The 18,143-nt window shown below is 37.7% G+C and overlaps 2 protein-coding genes across 10 annotated transcripts in view; one reads left to right on the top strand and one right to left on the bottom strand.

Moving 5' to 3' along the window:
• LOC136850684 (ufm1-specific protease 1-like) overlaps positions 1-10,046 on the top strand; it is an 87,436-nt gene extending 77,390 nt beyond the window's left edge. For 8 of the 9 annotated variants that reach the window (XM_067124490.1, XM_067124484.1, XM_067124487.1 and 5 more), the window contains one exon: positions 9,861-10,046. The gene's annotated coding sequence lies outside the window, so the exon portion shown is untranslated. The remainder of the gene's footprint in view (positions 1-9,860) is intronic. The other variant, XM_067124482.1, reaches the window with a different exon arrangement.
• The window catches only part of Ltn1 (E3 ubiquitin-protein ligase listerin), a 97,674-nt gene continuing 82,231 nt past the window's right edge, over positions 2,701-18,143 (bottom strand). Inside the window, exons 18-25 of the mRNA XM_067124480.1 lie at positions 17,908-18,071; positions 17,424-17,615; positions 13,969-14,147; positions 13,633-13,781; positions 11,402-11,619; positions 10,183-10,353; positions 9,830-10,021; positions 2,701-3,678 (exon numbers count right to left, since the gene is read on the bottom strand). Coding sequence (XP_066980581.1) covers positions 3,619-3,678; positions 9,830-10,021; positions 10,183-10,353; positions 11,402-11,619; positions 13,633-13,781; positions 13,969-14,147; positions 17,424-17,615; positions 17,908-18,071 — 1,325 coding nt within the window. The 3' untranslated portion in view covers positions 2,701-3,618. The remainder of the gene's footprint in view (positions 3,679-9,829; positions 10,022-10,182; positions 10,354-11,401; positions 11,620-13,632; positions 13,782-13,968; positions 14,148-17,423; positions 17,616-17,907; positions 18,072-18,143) is intronic.

Below are 18,143 nucleotides of genomic sequence, written 5' to 3'. Positions count from 1 at the left end.
AGCGTAATTGAAGCTAAAGAAAAAGAACTGCAAAGTTGCAGAGAAAAAAAGGTTTATGAGGAGGTAAATGACATTGGACAAAAAGCCATATCTACAAGATGGATAATAACTCAAAAGGTAAAAGGGGGGGAAAGGATATGTAAAGCAAGATTGGTAGACAGAGGTTTTGAAGAAGAAATGGCCGAATGGGAAAAAGATCAAGTTGAATTGGGTATCGCTACATACCATGCCAGAAATATCATATGATGGTAGTGAATTAAGTAAGCTTTTAAAGAAGGAACGACTCAAGATATGAAAAAGCTGATTAAAAAGTGAGAAAAACTAAGAGTATAATGGGAGAAGTGATAATAAGTGAGTTAGAAGAAGAAAAGATTTATTGGGAGGCCTACGCAGATGCTTCATTTGGGAGTATTGAAGATGGTCATACACAATTGGGTTATGTGATAACTTTGACAGATGGTAAGAAAAGTCCCATATGGTGGAAATCCAGAAAATCCAGAAGAGTAGCAAAGGATTGATATATTTCAAACATTTGTGGGAAGAGGTAGTAAGAGGGAGAAAATTAGAAGCATTGGTTAAAACTGATAGTAAAACCCTAATGACTGCAATAAAATCAAGTACTATACTGGAGTAAGTAGTAAGAGCTTAAAAACTGGTAATTGCAGCAATAAAAGAACCAGCAGAATCTGGAGAAATAAAGGAGGTGAGATGGATAAAAGGAAAGCATCAAATAGCTGATGTATTGACTAAAGCTGGAGTTTCAGGGGAAAATATTAGAAATTATGTAGAGGGTAAAGATTTGGAGAATAATGGAGATTAGAGGGGATTAGGATAAGAAGAGGCTGGAGGGGGGGGAGGAGATAATGTGATTATATAGTTTTAAAAGTTTGATCATTAGTATTTTATTTTTATTTTCTGCTTTAGTGAAATGGTATGGCCATTATGAAATGTATAAAAAGCATGTTTAATTTTATAAGATTTTTTATAGCAAAACATTCATGTTTAAAAGTATCTGTTTGTGTTGTGGCGTCATAGGAAGTGACGTCATAGGATGACAAATGGCAGGAGGGAGGAAAATGTAAACAAATGCAGGGGGAGTGTTGAAAAGACTGTGGTGCGGTAGAGAGAGCTCTCTGATGGTTAGGTTGTCAATTTTTTGTGGTCGTAAGCTGGATTATAAAAGAAGAACAATGTGAGCAGGTGGGTGGATTGCATGATTGTAGCATTTTTGGACGGGTTAGGCTAGGAAAACTTTCACTTTCATCTTGGCTATTTTCTTTAGACCTGAAGGACCCCTGGGCCTTGACCCTCCTCAACCTGGACCTGTTTTAGAGAATTTGATTAGGGAGCTGACTGAGTATTAGCTGATATGACTAGGACTGCAGTAATGAATCATCCAGACTTTCTTGTACACTGTGGAGGAGCAGTCACCTGTTGTCATCCTCCCCGAGTAGACAGATAGCACAGGTCACTGTCTTCCCTCTCAAGACGACACCAGTCTACTCCTTCCAAGAGACAGCAGTCACCTTTTCAGTTAAGGAAAGATAGCAGTTAACTTTTCAGTTGAGGAAAGGACAGCACCTTTTGACCAAGTCTTAATCAAGGAGGAAGATAAAGTTGACCATCCATGCACACCACCAAGCAAAGTCTTGTCTTTCAAGATTCTGGAGATCATGGTTGCAGATAGGGCATGGGTAGTGTGCATGTGACTCATGCAGGTTACTGACTCCCCTAATGTCATAGATGCTAGACTATGGGACATACAGTATGAGGGTGACCTTGTGAGGTCCATGGCCTTGGACAATGAGGTGATGTAAGTGATTGGAAAATTGGCAATCAGGGATGTGACTTGTTGCTTGCCAGGATTGAGTCATCTGTTTCTGAACCTAAAGGCAACTGGAGAATGGTGTCTGATATACCTCAGCCCAGTGAATGAATTCTTGCATCAGATCCCCTTCAGGATCAAGACAGTGGAGTCACGTGAGGCAGTCCATCAGGTGGGAGGAATTCCTGGCATGGGGCCAGCAAGAATTTCTCAAATCCTTATACACCCATTGTTGAGGAAGTACTTGTGTTTTGGAACAGTAAGACCTTCCAGTTCCATGTTAGTGTCAACCTAGTGACACTTACAAGATTTCACCTGGGCCTTAGCACTAGTAAGAGTCTGGGCACAAGATTGCAGTGATACCTGGGTAATTGGTTGAGTCTGGTCAAGTCAGCAGCAGAACTCAAACAGGATCTTGGATAGTCTGTGAGATCTTTGCCAACAGATGGGGTCTGCAGATTAAATGTAAGAAGTTAGGCTTGGTTTCATCTGGAAAGACCACTTATCTGGGATGGAGATCGCAACTTAAATGGCATAGCTCATCCTTCAGCAAGCAGGGTCTGAAAGACTGCTTGTATTGATCCACAAGTTTCAACAGCTACCAAATCTTGTAATCAAGGTGGGCAGTTATTAATGGGTTACCTTCCTTTGTTGAAAAAGCTGATTCCCAACAGCTGCTTTTGGATGAGGTCCCTACAGTTGTGCTGTTGCAATAATGTTCAACTACAGTTATACCAGATGTACCCTGTTGTATCTCTGGAAGAAGTCCTAGATCTCTAGTGGTGGTAGGGCCCAGTACATCTCATGATGTGTATTCTGGTTTCTTGTGTTCCAGAAAAAAAATAAACAGTAAGGTTCGCAATTAAACAAAGAAAATTTAAAAGAAATTTTAATCAGAAGATTCATCTGAAGTTCTTATAAAACATTTCAATAAATATTCAAAACATGTCAACATTTGAAATACAACTGTGAAATTGCATTTTAATAGCTATATGTCTCATAACCAAACTACTGCTATGAAAAAATTTAACCCCAAAAAGTATTTACAGTTATATTTTCATAACCAAACCACTTGATATACCGTAATCTACCTTTGTAAAGGATAGTTTATTCTTAAAAAGTATTTACAGTTTTATTTTTACTGTAACCTAATGGCTTACAATTTTATCCTTTTAATCTTTTTATGTACAATTTAACCCAATGTTGCTTATGTTATTTTTATATACAAAGGTTTTGACATTATATGGATATCACATGTTCCTAAGGCAATTCTGTTTGGCAGGTTCGTATGTAGTATCTTTTTAAAGTACAGTATTACTAGTGATTACACTTGGAAACTGAATTTGGAGAAATACAGTCATGTTTGAAGGAAACTTTATTCTAAAGCAAGATTGTCCATTTTGTGAAAATAAAAGGAATACGAAACTAACATATTATTACAGTTTTATAAATTAAGTCATATTTTTTAAGCTCATGGGGATGGCAATACAGATGTCTAAAATGAGGGATGAAATTTAAGCTGACAAACTTAGAAAAGTTTGTTAGTTAAAAGACCAAACGGTTGTTAGTTGAAAGACCAAACGGAATTGATGTAAAGTAAAAGGCAGTGTTTAACAGCTGGAGTATGGGGAGAGCCTGCAAAAAATCTTTTGGTACCAACTACATTGTGCCACATAAACTTCAGTGTAGGTGGTAACCCTGAAGGGAGTCAGGAATATTAGGGCAAATGCTGTATTTTTCCAAATAGAGTAACATTTTTTTCCTGCAATGTCTTTATTCAGAGGGTAAACTGTCTAAAACAAACTTCTGCATAGAGGACATGTAGATTTGTTGCTACTGTTGAACCACTTGTACTGCAAAGAAAAGAAAAAGTTAATTAATCAACAAGATTCCAATTTAAAATAGAGATTTACACATCTTCAGATGAACAAAATTAATCCCTGCCACTTTTATGACTGATGTCAAAAAACACACTTGTACCGTTGTTTCAGGGATGGATGCAGAGAAGCTAACCAACTGCTGGTCTTCACTAGGCCTACCTGGGGAGCCTCGCCTTAGGGGCCTAATGTCCCACCTCTGGTCTTCCCCCAATCTTCCAGTATGTCAGGCTCTACAGCTATGGTGTATGCAACTTCCTTGGCCTACACCATTCCTTCATCGGCCATGCCCCTACCCTCAGTTTCCATTCCTGGGCCTTCTACATCTTCTCCTGACTCCCTTGTTCAACCTTGTTCAAGCCCTCATGGAGAGAGTCGAAGGTGCCCTTCTTAAGAAGTTCGGCTGCTCAACGAAGAAATCTAAGAAGAGACGTCATAGATCTCCGTCTTCCTTGTTGCCGTCTTCTCAATCATTTTCTGTGTTGTCTGTTCGTTCTATCCCACGAAGGAGTAGGAAGAAGAAAGACTTCATCTGAGGGCAAGGCCAACCATCCATCTCCTACAGTTGATTTTCAGTTGGCCAATTACGGCTATATTGTCGCCTCTAAGTTTGTTCCTGGTTTGCTCCAGCTGCCCCTCAGGGTTACATGCCATCACAGATGGTCGTGTCTGTCAAGGTTCATGGCCATACGTCTTCTACCTTACCTACTGATGAGCATCGCTCAGTTCCTGATTCTTGTGTGGCAACGCATTCGGCAAGAGAAGTCTCCTCTAAGAGCCGTAGATCTATGGATTTGGCTCCTCCTCAAGAAGTTGCAGTCATTTTGCCTTCTTCCACTCGTCCTGCTCAAGAAACGAGGGTTAAGGCCACAGCCATTAAGAAAGTCAACAAGGCAGCTGTAAAGAAGTCAACATCACACCTGAGGGAACGTTCTCGTGATCAGGACCACTCCTCTCTTAGAACAAGTAGTCCACAGTCTCATTTGCATGGCTGTGACCATTCTCCACGTAACGAGTCCTCTATGGTTGCAGGACCAACCACGGTCGTCCTTTCCTTTAACACATTGTCCACACACTCCCTATCAAGGCATATTGTTCTAAAGAACGAGAAGGGACTATGTACAGTATACCCACAGTGTTAAGCCCTGACTGTTCTTATGCTCCAGCAGTGAATAATGATGCATGGGATGCCACTGATTTGGTCGACTGGCTAGATCAGGAATCTTGTGGCCTGGAAGCAGGAGGCCCTCTCCCTCTCGACTGGAAGCAGAAGGTCCTCTCCCTCTCGATGTAGATAACCATGAATTTCTAACTACGTATGCATAAGTTGAACTCATCAGTGCGTACAATGATTTAAAAGAAGAGACTGTGGCCACCAGATCAGACTGTCCTTCAGTTCTCGAAGCCCTTGCAGGGCCCCAAGAAAGAGATGAAGGCATCGTTGGGATTGCCAAGTTCTTAACTATACCAACTGTGTCCTTAACCTAAGTGAATTCTCTCGTCTCTGGACAGGACAACTCACTTCAGTTTAGCAGGTCACGAAGTTGCTCCCCCCTCCGCTTCCACAGCATAGATATTTTAGCGTAACTCCTAAGGTTACGTTACAGTTGAGGAAGGTGGATCTGGACCTAGTTTGCTTAGGCCCAGGTCTTTCTTAAGACCAAATCCGGGTAGAGGGCACCTCCTTTACGCACCAAGAGTCAGCTACAATGGAACTGACGCTTCTACAGTGTTCAAGGTGGTCTCGTGGCTCAATCTGTGGTCAATGACGGCAAAATTTCCTCAGTTGCCAGGTCTAGCAACAGTGAAGAGAGTGCCACCTTTCTTAGACTGTTGCAGTCTGGTGGTAAGTCTATTTCATATCTGGCTCACCTAACAGCACATATGTGGGCTAATTGGTTGTTGAAGAGAAGAGATGCTTCCCTCTCTAAGACCTCCAAATTTGTTGGCACTGAGGAATAGAACAATTCTAGGATCTTCGTTACTCCTCCCTAAGGACCAAGTTGAGGCTGCAGTAGACAGATGAAGGACAATAATGTAAATCTGGTCCACCAGGCTGTTATTAAGTCTTCTGGTCCTTCATGTGACAATGTAATTCGACCTAGATTCTGCCGCTTACCCTTCACCTAATAGATGTCAAGCCACGATGGGTCCCCGTAGGGGCCGTCAGCCTTCTCCTGCTCCTGCTAAGAAAACTACTCAGCAGCATCCCTTTTAGGTCTGTCCTACAGACCAAGGAGAAGAGGCAGGGCTAGAGGAGGAAAACCCTTGAGGGGGTGCCCCTCCCCACTCACTGACATTGCTTAGGGAGTGCCTGGCGAGCCATTGGGCAACTTGGCAGCAGCAAGGAGCAGAGACCTGGGTACTAGATGTTCTGCAGGTGGGATACCTTCTCCTCTTTGAATTTCCTCCTCCTCCTCTACATCTGTTCATTCCATCAAAGAACATAAGTTCAGGGCTCGCCAAAGGATCTGGCTCTCCAAGAAGTGAAGGTAATGATGGAAAAAGGAGCTGTGGAGCTAATGAAGGATCAATCTCCAGGTTTCTACTGCCGGATCTTTCTAGCGGTAAAGGCATCAGGGGCTTGAAAACCTGCCACAGACCTGTCTTTTTTTTTTTTCCCCTCCATGCATGGGTCATCAGCATCTCAGGTTTCTGATGGATTTCCCACTTTGGTGTACTGTACTACCAGACCAAGAATCAACTGAAACCTGAGATGCTGATCACCCATGCATGGAGGGGGGAAAAAAAAAAAAACAGGTCTGTGGTGGGTTTTCAAGCCCCTGATGCCTTTACCGCTAGAAAGATCCGGCAGTAGAAACCTGGAGATTGATCCTTCATTAGCTCCACAGCTCCTTTTTCCATCATTACCTTCACTTCTTGGAGAGCCAGATCCTTTGGCGAGCCCTGAACTTATGTTCTTTGATGGAAATGGGAGCATTGTTACACTCAAAACATAATGTATGCCTTTCACAATATGACAGATTTTTAAGTAATTTGTATTTTCCCTAACATATAAACCTTCAGTCTTTACATAAGGGAGAGATTCTTCTTCTTAGCCTGAGTGAGTGTCAAGTATACGGATGTTTCTTCATTCCTTCACATTCCCACTCAGGAACGTTGCCACAACAGGGCAAATCTGGACTGCACTCCCATCCATGTTTACGTGGAGGCTTAGAGAAGAATGAGATGGCTCTTCTCAGAGTTGTTTCCCTTGTTCATGTGAAGGTTTCGTAGTGGATGGATCGCTCTTCAGAGGACGTTTCCCGCCACAACGATTGTGTGGACAGTTGGCTGACATCCGTGGGACATAAGATTTTCAAAAATGAAACACTGGAAAGAGACTTCCTTTTGACTAAAACAAAAAGAAATTTACAAGCCTCACAAATATAGTGTTTCCTCATGACAGCTTACAGCACTAGGAAGCTGAGCTTTTTATAGCACAATTGTCAGCAGTGAACCATAGAAGCAACAACTACGGAACAATATGAAATATACATTAAAATTACAAGAACAGGAAAAGCTGTGATAAAAATTGTCCTGTTCTCTGCTGCCAACAATATATTGGTATCTGTGATCTTTACTCATTTTTCAGAGAAGCACGTGTGTTTTGTACCTGTTTACGTAGGTATGCCTCAGAACAGTTGCCAAGATTTTTGCTATGTAAGGTATGCTATATTTTCATGTCCTATAGGGAGATGGACCCTCACATGCTCTAATTACTGAAGCCAGCACTACCCTCCCAGTCTCGCCTACAAAATTTGCCTGGACTGATGTGCTAACCAATAAGTTCATTGCAAGAATAAGAGGACATTCAGGGCAAGAAGGCCTTGTTTGCTTCAGAATCCTGTTTTCTGGTTGACTTATGGATCTCTGGTGCCTCTCTTCAAGGTTAAGACCAGTCATCTGACAAAGTATCATTGCCTGCTGCACAGCCTGACCATTCAGTAGATTCCTTGACACCTTTCCTGTTTGTAAACTGCACCACTGTTTCAACTGACCAAATAACCTACTTGTGTCTGTTGGCTGGACTCCTATGCCCTATATGTTTGATTTTTCAGTACTGCTTCCTATATATCAAGCTTCTGCTACTTTGGTGTTGGAGTTATTGATGTTTGATTTGGCCTTTGCCCAACAGCAGAATCTTTTTGATATCTGATCACCTTCTATTCCTTTTAACCTGTTGGATTATGCTTTCCTTTCAGTGTCAACAGCTTCAATCCTGCTTGCTTTGCCCACTTCCTGCACTTTCCCTGCTGACCCAAATGATAAAACTTGTGCTGCTGCTGTTTTATGTGTAACAGGAACTACTAGGTCTGCTCCTGCTATTACTGTTGTTTTTGCACAGGAGCAGCAGCAGAAACTGTTCCTCCAAAGGAGAAGCAGCAAAAGGTAACTCCTCAAGAGGAACTACAGGACCACGTCCTTTTGTGATATCTCCTTCATCACAAACATTTACCGTTAATACCATCTTCCACAATAATGTTCCTCCAGTATTCCTTGACTGTCTCCTATTAAGACCAGAGTTTTGAAGCTAGACCTAATTTTTCATAATTTGCTATTGAAAGTATACCTTGAAAACAGCAATGATCCCTTGGCCCTTTTATACAGCAGCAGTGGATTTTGGGAGGATTAGGGAGGCTAAAATATCAATTCAGTTTGCTAACAACCCAGAGCATCCCCAGTGTCAGCAAAATCTTTTGGCTTGCCACAGTACACTGCAGCATGCCAAAGGAGAAGGTAGGACCAACACTTCTCTGTACTTCAGCTGAAGTGCAAGTAAAGTCCAGAGCAGTTCTGAGGTCTCATATGGAATGGAGAGACACTGGGTAACGAACATGCTTGGAGAACCAAGTGTAGCGTCAACCCTACTTAGGAAAACAGTCCCACCTGCAGGCAAATTAATGCTGCCACCAACTCATGAAGAAGGGAAGGCCTCCCTCAAAGTCTGACTAGACTTCTTGTGAAGGAAGGAAAGGTAGAAGCTGAGAAGGAAGAGCTCGCTGCAAGAAGGAGTTATGCTTGCATTTGCCTTATTCCATCCTGTTACCCTCTTCAGCTAACAGAAGACATGGTCAAGGTCAGTAGGAGCATCAGAGGAGTATGTCCTACGCTTGTTACCATTGAGGTATATCTGTTACAGTAAAACTGTGAAACCAGGGATTTCACAAAATCTGAAATATTCAGGGAATTCATGAAATCACCAATTCACTTAAGGATATTTGATCCTTGAAGGGCTAGTACTAAACATGGCAAAACAATGATTCATCTACACTATTTCGCCGTGTTTAGTACTAGCCCCTCAGGATCAAATTGTTTTTCGCTGTGTTTACAATTAGTCCCTCGGGGATCAGCTGCACTTAGGGACATTTGATCCCCGAGGGGCTAGTACTAAACACGGCAAAACTTACTTGATCCCACGGTTAGTACTAAACATGACAAAACAGTATAGATGAATCACTGTTTCACTGTGTTTAGTACTAGCCCCTTCGGGATTAAATGTTCCTAAGTGAATTGGTGATTTCATGAATTCACTGAAAATTTCTGGGGTTTCATGACCTTTGTTTCACAATCTTATTGTAACATATCCACATGCAAGATAACTGTAAGCAGTGTCAGAGGGAGTGATGGTCAGCTACCTTCATGCCCTTAACCCATTGGAGTGAGTCAGAGGAATATAAACAGAAGGGGTAGAGAGAACTATTAGAGAGGAAGAAACCAGACAGCAATAGCAAAGGTAGATAACTGATTCCCACCCACCCACACCACCCATTGCTTGCAGTAAATGGGGAACTCCCCTGCTTACCACCAATTAAACACTTTGTTACTTAATTTCAAAGGCCATTCCCAGCACTTGCTGAGGTATACTTTTAAGTAAGGGCAATGGTTTGTATTTTGGTAGGAAGTACACAACGCAGATATGTGACTGTTTGCAGTGAATAATAAAAATGTTTTATTCTAGTCATTATGGCTTGACTTAAAAAGATTCTAGAGATATCCTTGCTTTTTTTGGACAAATTTGATGCTCTTGTCTTTTATAGCTCTCCTGTTTTACTGTTGCTTTTATCTCTCTCCTGTTTTGCTGTGGGTGTTAATAAAGCATAAACTTTTTAACTACTATTCTTACCAGACATGCTGCATGGAACTTCTTTTTGCAGGTTCGGCATAATAGTCTTGGTAGCTGATGGTTTGTTCCATGAAGGACATAGTAGCAGATAAAGCATTCTTCAATACCTTCAAACTTCTGATCAACATTTTTCTTCCAGAAGGCTAATGACTGCATGAGGGGTGTGTTACGATGAGAGAGCATTGTGTTCAACTGAAAATAAAGGTTTTTTTTATGACTCAATTTTTTTATATCCTCTTACTGGAATAGCAACTGTGCCAGTTGTATATAATTTACAGATCCTTTTCTAATAAATGAACTTATATAAATTCATGTATCTGAGGACTTTTACTGCAATATATACTCAAACTTACCCCTAGCAACCAATTTCGCCATTGAGCGACTGAAACTCCAACTCGTTTATGATCCTCAACAACAATAGTAGAAAGAGGATGATTTGGAGCCATGCGGAGAATGAGTTCCATACTTGCTTCATCTATAGAATAGGTCGCGATAACTTCCCTTGTTCCTGGACGTATTTTCACCTGCAGAGCAAGATTTTTAAATGTTACAATTACTTTTAAACTATGCTACACACGAAGTCTCACCATTAATACTGTACAGAAGAGTTATAAAGCTTCAGTAGGAATAACTCCATATTCATACCAAACATTTTGGTACAGTCCCTCGTATGTTTTGCAACATGTCCCAGAAGTTTTCGTTCAGCTAACAATAATTTACTTGTAGGAAATGTGCTTTTCTTATTCGATTTTGGTTATTAATCATACGGTCAACAATATACAAAAGAATGGTGAGTGAAAAATCCGTATTATGAAAAATAACAAAACATTTTGCAAAATTTCCCTCAGGATGGTAGAGTAAAAGTCAAATAAAAAAACTATTAGTCATCCATTCAATCCTTACGGGAGTAAATTCAGAGACTTTCTTCATGGATAAATAACCCAATGGAAAAGTATGGGGAGAAAATCATGTAACACCCAGTGAATACTTAGTGGCAGGGAGAGAGAATGAATGATTAAATAAAGGATAGAGTAAATAAAGGAATTATAATAATGATAGAGAGAGAAATAAAAACTGCTTTAAGGGAAACGGGAGGTAATTTCTATGACACAAGTTGTGTCTGTGCTTGTTTCATGTGCTTATGACGGAGTTGCCAAATAGCACCCGATGTCACTATTACAAGCTGTTGTCCGAAAAGTTTTGAAGTATGATGCAAAACATTTTTGAGTGACTGTGCTACAGTATTCAATTCATTTTATCATTATCATTTATTATACCCTAACTTATACCATCCAACTAGAAAGCAATTAGCTTATGGCTCTTAGCAAACATAACCTATGTTACACTCAATGCCTATTACAATAGTTAACTCACTGATCAAAATAATTAATAATAATCAAAATTATTTCCTTTCTGCAGTCTTGATTAGTAATGAATTAAAATCTCAATTTGAATATGTTAAAATATATTGTATACCAATTTCCTGATTAGAATGTTAGTCTCACTGACTTTAGGCATTATGCAATTAAATTAAGGGTGAATTAGGCATTATGCAATACATAATAAACTTACCAACATATTATCAAATCTGGCTGTGCTACTGCTAACTGCTGACATTTCTTGGCTAATAAGAAGAGGTGACACATAAGTGGAAGTAAATGAATCCACTAATGACTGAGTTTGCCTATCAAGACTGATAAACCATTGCCGCACTGCAGCTGGAATTTGACTTACACAGTCAAAATACACTTTGCAGGCCAAATGAGCCACCAAATTTGAAGTGACCTTTACTGTTTAGGAGAAAAAAAAGTATTAAGAGACAGACTTATTGCAGAATAAAATTTCAAAGTATAGCATTGCAGTACATATATCCCAGGTAAAGATCTTATCATAAATTGTGTGTGTGTGACTGCTTATGAAGCATAAAATTTAATTCCTTCTGTAACCCAAGCCTAAAGGAATAAAAGGATTGTCTAGTGCATGAATGGACACCTAAACTCACACTAGCAATTATCACACTTTCCCTATAATAAATAATATATTAAGTAAAGTATGCGCCGTTTGATTCAATCCTATTAAGATGGAAAAAAATATCAATCCAAATACAACAATGTAATTTTCTTAAGAAGCAGATAGTTCTACATACAGTTAATGAAGAGCATCTGGTCACTGATAACATGGATAGTTTTTGGATTCAATCCTCTTAAGATGGAAAACTAATTTAATTTTCTAAAGAGGCAGATAGGGTCTACATAATTTCAATATAGAAATAACTTTATAGCAGAATAAAATAGAACTTTGTTTTTACAAGCACACACGGCAACTTGAGTCTCCCAAGCAATTTGAACTACCAGAAGAGAACCAGTTGTGAAAAACGTGGGTAGAAAATGTTCTGAAGCAACTATACTTGTGAAAATTACTAACTCCCCAAACGTATAAGATTTCAAGATTATATCTCTCATAAGTAGAGACAGCAATTTGCTGTGTCCACAAAGGAGGGACAGGAGGCAAATACTGTATTAAGGAATTATGGATGCTTTAATAAGCAAAAACAAATGTAGTTCATGACTATCTCTAATCAAGATATCTGGTGAAGACCAAGAGAAATGTGGAAGAAATTGGCTTTTGATAAAAATAAGCAAATATAAAGCAGTAATTATGTACAGAGAAGAGTCAAATTGAGAAAAGTTTATTTAATTCCATAGCAGAATACCCTACAAACCACAAATGAATTACTAAATATTCTTTGAAGCCCAGCAAAAACAACGGCCAAATATCAGGAAGATGGATAAAAGGGTCCCAAGTATCAATTGCCTTGTGAATGCCATGACAGTGATCTCATGTTATGTATATCTTAGTTTAACCAGACCACTGACCTGATTAACAGCTCTCCTAGGGCTGGCCCGAAGGATTAGATTTATTTTTACGTGGCTAAGAACCAATTGGTTACCTAGCAACGGGACCTACAGCTTATTGTGGAATCCGAACCACATTATAGCGAGAAATGAATTTCTATCACCAGAAACAAATTCCTCTTGTTCTTTACTGGCCGGTCGGAGATTCGAACTCGCGACCAACAGAGTGGTAGCTGAGAACGGAACCCGCTCACCCAGCGAGGAACACAGACAGTGATCTCAACAAGAAGCAGAATGATTAAGCAAAAATTTCTTCTAATAAATTTTAAAAGGTTTAGTGGATGGAAAGAGAGCAAAAAAAAAAATAGTTTGGAACACAAAAGCAAGTCTTCCATAGGAATATACTTGACTGGTTAATATTTCCATGGAGGATATATAACACAATTAAAATTAGGTAAAAAATATGACATGTGACTAGAACATGTGCTAAAATGAGTACAGCAATTATATTGAAAAAAAATCTGGCTCAGACGCCATATCAGTCTTTAAGAAAGCAAGTAAACCGTACATCTTCAAGGTAGAAAATATCAGGGATATGGCAATACAGTAGCATGTAAGTCATACGGTCACTGTCATTAAAAATTTTAGCACAGAGCAAGGTCTAGGTGCACTATAACTAGAGGAATGGAAAGTTGCAATGCCACTGTTAAGCATTCTATTGTAAGTCCCTTAATGCAGTTTTAGCAGGACCTAGAACCATGATTATTGCATTACTTATTAGAACTGGACAACTTTTGGACCTAAAACAGGGATTATACAGAATACTAAGGGCATGAATATCAGTGAAAGAAGTTCCAGTAGCAGAAAAATGAATTAGGATATTGCAGAGAAAGACCTACCTAATTTGCTAGATGAGCTATAATCCAGTTAATAAAAAATTATGCTTACCATTGGGTCTAATGTAAAGTTCACAGGTAAACATAGTTGGAGATTTGTCCTCAGCAGATGAATCTTTTTCTACCAACTCTTCCATAGTTGGATTTTGAGGCATCAGTTTAAAAAGAATTGACAGAAGATTTGACAACATATCTGACTGCCTGTAAATTATAAAATACATTAAATTATTGTATTACTTTTATTATGGGTCACCTAAACTAAAATTATTATCCAGTATATCAAAGAACAGTACAGTACTGTATTACACACAATACTATTATCATATAAAATAAATCTAAATTAACAGCTATATACTGTACAATATATGGTCATGATGTAATCAAATACCTTACAAATGCTGAGTACTGGTGTTGATTAGCATCTGATGCAAATGTAATGGCTTTCAAGGCTAGTCTCCAAGCTAATAAATATGCCGTTGTGTAAACAAAGATGTCAGTGTTTGGTAAAACCACACATTCATCTCCAAACTTTTTATCACTAAGAGCAGCATCAACAATGCTAATGCACTGCAAAGAAAATTTATTCCACCATGTTAGATAATTCTTTAATTATCTTTCAAAATTTTTGTCTCTTTAAATCTTACAATTATATAAGCAATGGTAATAAAATTTACAATGAAATTACTCAAGAAAATGCAAATTTCTTTGGCCAATTAACTCAACCTACTGGTAAAAAATAATCTTTCAAACTGTTTTCATATCACATCATATATGTCTGTCAAGTGAAGAAAGTTGATCCATCAAAATGGGTGAAATTACATTGGGAATACCCAAATTAAGTTATCTGTTAACAACTAGTGATTCCATTTTCTGAGATAAAGCTTTTGCTTAAAACACTGAAATACTAAATTTCATGGCAGGCACATTTCCAATTCCTCTGAAGAAGTGCATACCATAGGGGTTCCTACTTATGGTGTACAATGTATGAAACACTATACATATATGATACCAAAAGTTCTTTGTAATGTTTCTTTAGAACCACCAGTATTGCTTCCTGCCTTCTACTTTTCATCTATTTCCTTTGAAATAGATTAATTATCAAACTTCTTTAACTTTACCCTGCTCAAATTTTCACCCACTTCTAAGTACAAACCTTTCAACAAAGGCATACAAGACTAGGAACATGACTCAGTGGTCTCAAAGTCACTCAGAACACGATAGTGCAAGAGACAAAACTACCCTTGTGAAATCTTTTTTTTTAGGTATATTAAATACAGTACCGATAAAAAATTCTCTGGTTTTCAAGGGCTCTAAGAAGCTTTTAAAATGTTTTTATGTTTCCTGTAATTCTTAATAAAAACATCATTCTTTTTAAATAACACATGGCTATGCTGTGCATAACTACTGCCATCCCCAATCTGTCCTTACACCTGCATAAAAGCAAATCTGTTGCCTTAGAAAAGTTCAGTTATTTATATGCAACTACACTTATACTGCATATGAAGATGCAGGAAATACTATTTAATGTAAGACTTTGGACAATACACATAGTTTCCTTGTACAGTGCAGTTCCTCACAGCTGATCTATACAGTAACTATATTGTTTCTGGCCACCTGGTTTGGTGTTCGAGTTACTTTGCAAAAAACTACTGATTACATTTTGGTGCTTTTTAGGAAGTATTTTCATATTTTCAATGTCCTGTTAGTTATGAATATAATAAACAGTTACACCAAAAGCTTATCCCAAAAGTCTGAGAATATAAATCTTGTGAGTAAAAGGGTTGATTGTAATGGAAAAATTCCATCTGGTGTTCTCCATCCCAAACTTCTAGTTTTACTCTAAAATGAAATGCAAATCTGGTAAGAAGACATACAGATTAACAAAGCATCAAGAAGAGGAATGCCAAAAAAAAAATATTTTGCTTCAAATGTAACAAAAGTAAATGTACTTTATCCTCACCACTGGTGCAGTTTCTTATCAATAGCTAGTAAGCCAGTAATAGTATATATACTAAAACCATAGACAGGATTTTAACCCTTTGAGTTTGGAGGGGGTTTTCCTAAAATTTGTGTGTGGCAAAGCATTCTCTGACTAATTATGGCTATAGCAATAGTTTCCTCTTGTTGCTCACTAAATGTACTGTTCATGTTACAAAGAAAATTTTTCTGTAATTATGAATCTAAATGCCTATACTTTACTGTAGCATTTTCAAAAATGTAAAATAACAAAAAGTCAAAATGTCCTTGAAATTTTCTCAAGGGTTGGGAACAAGACAATATCATTTGATGACTCTGGAATCTCAAAGGATCAACTTGGTCAGAACGTCACAAGGTGGAATTATTTCTCATAGTTTCATTTTTAAATTACTATAATTTTTCACATCAAATCCATAAACTCACACTGTTCCCTAGTAATTATCAGTAATTATCAGCTCTGGTGGTTCTGCTGGATTTTATTTGGTTTCAATTTAGTGACTTTCACTTGTGTATTATGTAATGCCATTCCACATGAACTATCAATCCAAGATTTGATTCTATAATCACTTTCACTTCAAGGACTACCACCAACATATCATAGCACCTCAATTGTAATTCCGCCATATACCAGTGCCTTTTTATTCCAAGACTTTTAAATTTGTTCTACTCATATCCTTAAAAGTTACTGCCACAAACATTTGCAAATTTCAATACAACTATTCCAACTCAAACTTTCAGAGTTATCTTCCTTTAATCCTACAAATCTAACAACTCCTAAATACACTTCAGTAACACAAGACACCATCCTCTTCAAACTGAAAGTTAAGACATATATTTGAAGATCAATTTGCTTATTGACTTTCTCACTGCATTTGCTTCACTTCTCTATACAGTAGTTTCCTTTTCTCCCTAGGCATTTTGATCAAATCTATATTGAGCAACTTTTACTAGCCATTACTACTGTCATTGTTGAAAGTATGATCAGATCATTTTGTTAACATTCTCAATTCTCACAGAGCTGGTCTTAACTTACTTATTCTCTATTTTGTCCTGGAATTGCACTTCAAAAAATTTCCTTTACAAAAGTTTCATAGTAAGTTTAAAAGACCATATTAAAGTTTTAAAGTATATCACGTAAACTTATTAATTACATAATAGTACAGTACTATGGACATATAATGGAACTGCTACAAAGTCAGTAAAAATAAATTTTCATGAGTAAGAGAGCTGATAAAACAAATAAACTTTAAGACAATTTAAGGCTACAAAAGTGTGCAAAAACATGTTACCATCAACAAACATTATCTATTAATGCAGTAATAATGAGATCTTTAAAATTAAAAGTGTCAGCAAATAGATTCAGCATGAATATCTCCTTCACATTCGGCTGGTGGCTCCTTTTCTCACAAAAATATTCCATGAAATGTCGGCCCTGAACGGTATACTGCATACCCTATCCCTCTGCTTCTGAGCTGCACTGCTTTCTGCTGTTTACTTTTCACTTATTCCCATTAGACTCTTCCCCCTTACTTGTCCAGCTTCTTCAACTTTTTAATTTAATTTTCATCAATTATTTAAAAATAAATCCTTTTTTGTAAACCCAATGAAAGTCCATAAATGTGACCCAGTGATCTCAAACTTTAATAACTATTAAAATTCTATTAACCAACTACTATTACCTCTGATTTCATTCAGTTTAAAACATCATTCTTTCTTTGTAAGATATCAACGAAACCATACCTACATAAGGTTTCATAAACCACATAAGAACACCATGATTATAAGTAAATTACCCTTGTAATCATCCTGAATATTTTACGAAACTGCACAGCAATTTTGAAAACAAAAAAACAAGAACAATTTTACCTCATTTATGACTCTTGTAATTGGATAGGGTAGAGGCCTCTGTGGCATATCATCAGTGTCAATGACGTCAATCTCATTCTTCTCCCACTGTTCCATTACATTGGGTAATATAGTTGTGATCAAGTTATAAGCAGAAAACTGACTTGGCGGATGAGGGGATACAAGAAGTGGAATCAAGTGATTTAAAAGAACCTGCAAAATAAAAACTTAATAAATAAAAATGAAAAGAAAATAAGTTTAAATTCATTGATTCATTACTCATATACTTAAAGGAAAATTATATTTATTTAACTTGCAGAAATACTCATAATGTTATTATATGAATATGGTTTCTTCAAAATTAGATGACAAATTAGTTGAACTATTTTTAGATAAATCTGGTCATAGAATTATCACTAGTTTTGAAATTCCATTAGCTCCACAGAATAATAAATTTTCTTATCATAGTAAATTACTGTAATAACATTGTTAAAACACTGCTCACTTGCTGAGAGTCAGGAAGCTTCAGTTCAGCTTCTGCATCCTCTACTTTATAAACTGGAGGTAAGTTGTGATTCAGAAGTTCCTCTTCACCAGCAAAGCACACACCAATGCAAACAGCCCGGCACACGCCGTACAAAATAACTGTTGGCAACTGTCTAAATGATTCTGAAAATAAATATTTTTTCTCATCTTTGGAAATTCATTTAAGCAAAATACAGTATATTTCACTTTTAAACA

Source organism: Macrobrachium rosenbergii, chromosome 22 (assembly GCF_040412425.1).
Source record: "Macrobrachium rosenbergii isolate ZJJX-2024 chromosome 22, ASM4041242v1, whole genome shotgun sequence".
Lineage (NCBI taxonomy): Eukaryota > Metazoa > Arthropoda > Malacostraca > Decapoda > Palaemonidae > Macrobrachium > Macrobrachium rosenbergii.
The sequence above is the reverse complement of the archived record's forward strand: the minus strand, read 5'-3'. Positions and strand labels throughout refer to the sequence as shown.